Source organism: Mirounga angustirostris, unplaced genomic scaffold (assembly GCF_029215605.1).
Source record: "Mirounga angustirostris isolate CCGP_5_RB_7025 unplaced genomic scaffold, mMirAng1.0.hap1 SCAF_1, whole genome shotgun sequence".
Classification (NCBI taxonomy): domain Eukaryota; kingdom Metazoa; phylum Chordata; class Mammalia; order Carnivora; family Phocidae; genus Mirounga; species Mirounga angustirostris.
This window is the reverse complement of record NW_026991709.1, coordinates 96,713,986-96,719,957: the sequence shown is the minus strand read 5'-3', so window position 1 is coordinate 96,719,957 and position 5,972 is coordinate 96,713,986. Positions and strand designations below refer to the sequence as shown.

General features: G+C 38.8%; 1 protein-coding gene across 1 annotated transcript; it reads left to right on the top strand.

The window, feature by feature from the left end:
- The first annotated feature begins 3,109 nt into the window (after positions 1-3,109).
- LOC123862898 (centrosomal protein of 152 kDa-like) lies at positions 3,110-5,042 on the top strand. The gene is given in 3 exon segments (XM_045902124.2): positions 3,110-3,768; positions 3,771-3,921; positions 3,923-5,042. Coding segments are annotated over 3 exon segments (1,875 nt in total). The 5' UTR covers positions 3,110-3,164.
- The last annotated feature ends 930 nt before the right edge of the window (positions 5,043-5,972 follow it).

Here is a 5,972-nt window from a genome sequence, read left to right as displayed (position 1 = left end):
ATAATTGACTTTCTCTGCTTCGCTTATTTCACTTATCATAATCCCTTCCAGTCGCAACCATGTTGATGCAAAAGTTGGGTATTCATCCTTTCTGATGGGCTGAGTAATATTCCATTGTATATATGGACCACATCTTCTTTATCCATTCGTCTGTTGAAGGGAATCTCAGCTCTTTCCATTTGGCTATTGTGGACATTGCTGCTATGAACATTGGGGTGCCTATGGCCCTTCTTTTCACTACATCTGTGTCTTTAGGGTAAATTCCCAGTAGTGCAATTCCTGGGTCATAGGGTAGCTCTATTTTTAAATTTTTGAGGAGCCTCCACACTGTTTTCCAAAGTGGCTGTACCAACTTGCATTCCCACCAACAGTGTAAGAGGGTTCCCCTTTCTCCACAACCTCTCCAACATTTGTTGTTTCTTTCCCTGTCCATTTTTGCCATTCTAACTGGTATAAGGTGGTATCTCAGTGTGGTTTTGATTTGGATTTCCCTGATGGCTAATGATGATGAACATTTTGTCATGTGTCTGTTAGCCATTTGTATGTCTTCTTTGGAGAAGTGTCTGTCCATGTCTTCTGCCCATTTTTTGACTTGATTATTGGTTTTTTGGTGTTGAGTTTGAGACGTTCTTTATAGATCTTGGAAATCAGCACTTTGTCTTTAGTGTCACTTGCAAATATCTTCTCCCATTCTGTGGGTTGCCTCTTCATTTTGTTGACTGGTTCCTTTGCTGTGCAGAAACTTTTTATCTTGATGAAGTCCCAAAAGCTCATTTTCAATTTTGTTTCCCTTGCCTTTGGGGATGTATTTGGAAGAAGTTGCTGTGGCCCATGTTAAAGGGGTTACTGCCTATGTTCTCCTCTAGGATTTGGATGGATTCCTGTCTCACATGGAGGTCTTTCATCCATTTTGAGTTTAACTTTGTGTATGGTGTTAGAGAATGGTCGAGTTTCATTCTTCTGTATATAGCTGCCCAATTTTCCCCAGCACCATTTATTGAAGAAACTGTCTTTTTTCCATTGCATATTTTCTCCTGCTTTGTCGAAGATTATTTGACCATAGAGTTGAGGGTCCATATCTGGGTTCTCTATTCTCTTCCATTGGTCTATATGTCTGTTTTTGTGCCAATATCATGCTGTCTGGGTGATCACGGCTTTGTAATATAGCTTGAAATCAGGCAACGTGATGCCCCCAGCTTTGTTTTTCATTTTCAACATTTCCTTGGCAATTTGGGGTCTTTTCTGATTCCATACACATTTTAGGATTGTTTGTTCCATTTGTTCAAATAGCATTTGAAAAATGCTATTGGAATTTTGATCGGGATGGCACAGAAGGTATAGATTGTCTGGACAGCCTAGACATTTTAACAATATTTATTCTTCTAATCCGTGAGCATGGAATGTTTTTCCATCATTTTGTGTCTTCAATTTCTTTCATGAGTGTTCTGAGGTTCCTAGAGTATAGATCCCTTACCTCTTTGGTTTGGTTTATTCCCAGGTATCTTACGGTTTTTGGTGCTATTGTAAATGGAATTGGTTCTCTAATTTCTCCTTCTACAGTTGCATTGTTAGTGTATAAGAAAGCAACTGATTTCTGTGCATTGATTTTGTATCCTGCCACATTACTGAATTGCTGGAGGAGTTCTAGTAATTTGGGGGTGGAGTCTTTTGGATTTTCCACATAAAGTATCATGTCATCTGCTAAGAGAAAGAGTTTGACTTCTTCTTTGCCAATTTGAATACCTTTTATTTCTTTTTGTTGTCTGATTGCTGTTGCTAGGACTTCTAGTACTATGTTGAACAATAGTAGCAAGAGTGGGCATCCTTGATGTGTTCCTGATCTTAAGGGAAAGGCTCTCAGCTTTTCCCCATTGAGGATGATATTCACTGTGGGTTTTTCATAGATGGATTTTATGAACTTGAGGAATGTTCCCAATATCCCTATTCTCTGAAGAGTTTTAATCAGGAAAGGATGATGTATTTTGTCAAATGCTTTTTCTGCATCAATTGAGAGGACCATATGGTTCTTCTCTCTCCTGTTATTAATGTGTTGTATCACATTGATTTGCGAATGCTGAACCACACTTGTATCCTGGGGATAAATCTCACTTGGTCATGATGGATGATCCTTTTAATGTATTGTTGGATCATATTAGCTAGGATTTTGTTGAGGATTTTGGAATCCATATTCATCAGGGATATCAGTCTAAAATTCTCCTTTTTGATGGGGTCTTTGCCTGGTTTGCGATTAAGGTAATGCTGGCCTCATAGAATGAATCTGAAAGCTTTCTTTCTGCTTCTGTTTTTTGAAACAGCTTCAGGAGGATAGGTATTATTTCTTCTTTGAATGTTTGGTAGAATTCCTTAGGGAATCCATCAGTCCCCAGACTCTTGTTTTTTGGGGGGTTTGAATCACTGCTTCAATCTCATTACTGGTTATTGGCCTATTCAGGTTGTCTATTTCTTCCTGTTTCAGTCTTGGTAGTTTATAGGTTTCCAGGAAGGCATCCATTTCATCCAGGTGGCTTAATCTATTGGCATATAGTTTTTGATAATAATTCCTAATAATTGTTTCTATTTTCTTGGTGTTAGTCATGATCTCTCCCCTTTCATTCATGATTTTATTAATTTGGGTCCTTTCTCTCTTCTTTTGGATAAGTCTGGCCAGTGGTTTATTGATCTTATTATTTCTTTCAAAGAACCAGCTTCTAGTTTCATTGATCTGATCTACTGTGTTTCTGGTTTCTAATTCATTGATCTCTGCTCTAATCTTAATTCTTTCTTTTCTAATGAGTGGCTTATGCATTGTTGTTGCTTTTCTTTCCAGTTCATTAAGATGTAAAGTCAGTTGGTGAATTTGGGATTTTTCTGTTTTTTTGAGTGAGGCTTGAATGGCTATATATTTCCCCCTTAGGACAACCTTTGCAGTATCCCATAGGTTTTGGACCAATGTGTTTTCATTCTCATTGGTTTCCATGAATTGTTTAAGTTCTTCTTTGATTTCCTGGTTGACCCAAACATTCTTGAGCAGAGTGATCTTTAGCTTCCAAGTGTTTGAATTTCTTCCAAATTTTTTCTTATGATTGAGCTCATCAATGGCCTCAGTGCTTCTGGGTTCAGTTGTGACGAGGAAGCAGCTAGCGGTTTAGAGTCCTTGGAACACCATGTCCTTAGATTTTGGCAGTGTGGCACTGCAGACACAAAATGAAGATGAAGAGTATGACAAAGAAGACTATGAAAGGGAGAAAGAGTTGCAGCTGTTACTCACCGACCTGCCGCACGATATGCTGGATGATGACCTGTCCTCTCCCGAGCTCCACTATTCCGACTGCAGCGAGGATGGCACAGAGGGAGAACTACATCACTCTGAGCAATTGGAGATGAATTGGCGTGAGCATCAAGTGCTCCCTAAATCTCAAAGTGTAAATGACTATAATGAGATTCGGGATGTATATATTGGAGAGAAAAGTGGCAACGGCTGGGAAGACAGTCAAAGTAAAAATGACGACAAGCGTCCTGGCTGCCATACCAAAGAAGGTGAAGATGAAGGTGGAAGTGGTTATACTCCTCCAAGTAATTATGAACAGACAGATTTATATCACCTTCCTGAAAACTTTAGGTCATATATCAATGGTCAGAAGCAGGAATTTAATAGTCAACCAACCAATGTAATTAAATTTTCAGATCCTCAAAGGAATCATTTCCAGCAATATGTTACATCACAAGGTCCTAGTTGTCAAGCTTTGGAACCATATAAAATGACATATAAACCTATCAGGCTTCTGCCCAGAATAATGACTCACCAGCCCAGGAGATAGCAGGAAGTGACACATTTGAAAGCCTGCAACAACAATTTTTAGGAGCTAATGAAAATTCTGCAGAAAATATGCAGATTATCCAACTTCAGTTTCTTAAGAAAGCAAGAGAGACAACTAGACAATTTAGTTGACAAGTTAAATGAAAGTGAGCATCAAATTAGATATCTGAATCACCAGATTCTAATAATCAAAGATGAAAAGGATGGCTTGACCCTCAGCCTCCGAGTATCACAGAAACTCTTTCAGAATGGAAAAGAGAGAGAGATACAGCTTGAAGCACAAATAAAAGTGCTGGAGACCCAAATACAAGCACTAAAAGTGAACGAAGAACAGATGATTAAGAAGTCCAGGACAACTGAAATGGCTCTGGAGAGCCTGAAGCAGCAGCTGCTGGACCTCCGTCATTCAGAATCACTTCAGCGTGCTAGAGAGCAGCATGAGAGCATTGTGATGGGCCTCATGAAGAAGTATGAAGAGCAAGTGTTGTCCTTACAAAGGAAATTGGATGCTACAGTTACTGCGCTTAAGGAACAGGAAGATATTTGTTGTCATTTGAAAGATCAAGTGAAAGAACCGGAAAGGAATCAAGAAGCAACCAAATTAGAAAAGACTGAGATCATTAACAGATTGACGAGAAGTCTAGAGGAGAGTCAGAAGCAGTGTGCCAACTTCTTGCACTCAGGCTCTGTACAGGAGGTGGCTCAGCTATGGTTCCAGCTGCAGCAAGCACAAAAAGCACATGCTATGAGTGAAAACATGAACAAGGCTTTGCAAGAAGAATTAACAGAACTAAAAGATGAAATTTCTCTCTATGAATCTGCTGCAAAATTAGGAATACTTCCAAGTGACTCAGAAGGAGAATTAAATATAGAACTCACTGAATCATATGTGGATTTGGGTATTAAAAAAGTCAACTGGAAAAAATCCAAAGTGAAGAGCATCGTACAGCAAGAAGAGCCAAAGGACGAACTTTCCAAAGATGAGGTCATTCTGAAGCTGAAAGCAGAAGTGCAGCGTTTGCTGGGGAGCAACGCGGTAAAGCGTCATCTGGTGTCTCAGTTACAAAATGATCTCAGAGACTGTCATAAGAAAATGGAAGCTCTCCAACAAGCAGAGAAAGATGAAAAAAGCATCACAGTGGAGGTTTGTAGAATTTGTAGAGTCAAAAACCCATTTTTAAAAGGTTTAATAAAGAAAATGCTTACAATCTTCACATTTAAATAAAAAAAAATTTGGAATTTCTTCCAAATTTTTTCTTATGATTGAGTTCCAGCTTTAAAGCCTTATGGTCTGAAATATGCAGGGAATAATCTCAATCTTTTGGTTGGGTTGAGACCTGATTTGTGACCCACTATGTGGTCTATTCTGGAGAAAGTTCCATGTGTGCTTGAGAAGAATGAATATTCTGTTGTGTTAGGGTGGAATATTCTATATGAGGTCCATCTGGTCCAGTGTGTCATTCAAAGCTCTTGTTTCTTTGTTGATTTTTGCTTAGATGATTGTCTATTGCTGAGAGTGAAGTATTGAGGTCTCCTACAATTAACATATTATTATCAGTAGGACTCTTTATTTTGGTTAAAGTTGGCTTATGTAGTTGGCTGCTCCTATGTTGGGGGTGTAGATATTTACAATTGTTAGATCTTCTTGTTGGATAAACCCTTTAAGAATGATACAGTGTCCTGTCTCTAACTACAGTCTTTAGCTTAAAATCTAATTTGTCTGATATAAGAATTGCTACCCCAGCTTTCTTTTGAGGTCTGTTGGCATGGAAGATGGATCTCCATCCATTCACTTTCAGTCTGGATGTATCTTCAGGCTCAAAATGTGTCTCTTGTAGACAGCATATGGATGGGTCCTGTCTTTTTATCCAATCTGCAATCCTGTGCCATTTTATGGGAGAATTTAGGTCATTCACATTGAGCATGATTATTGAAAGATTTGAATTTATTGTCATCATGTTGCCCGTGAAGTCCTTGTTTCTATAGATTGTCTCTGTAAATTTCTGTTCTATATCACTCTTGGGGTCTTTCTCCTTTTATAGAACCCCTCTTAATATTACTTGCAGGGTCTGCTTAGTGATCACATATTCTTTCAGTTTCTGGCAGTCTTGGAAGCTGCATCTCTCCATCCATTCTAAATGACAGCCGTGCCGGA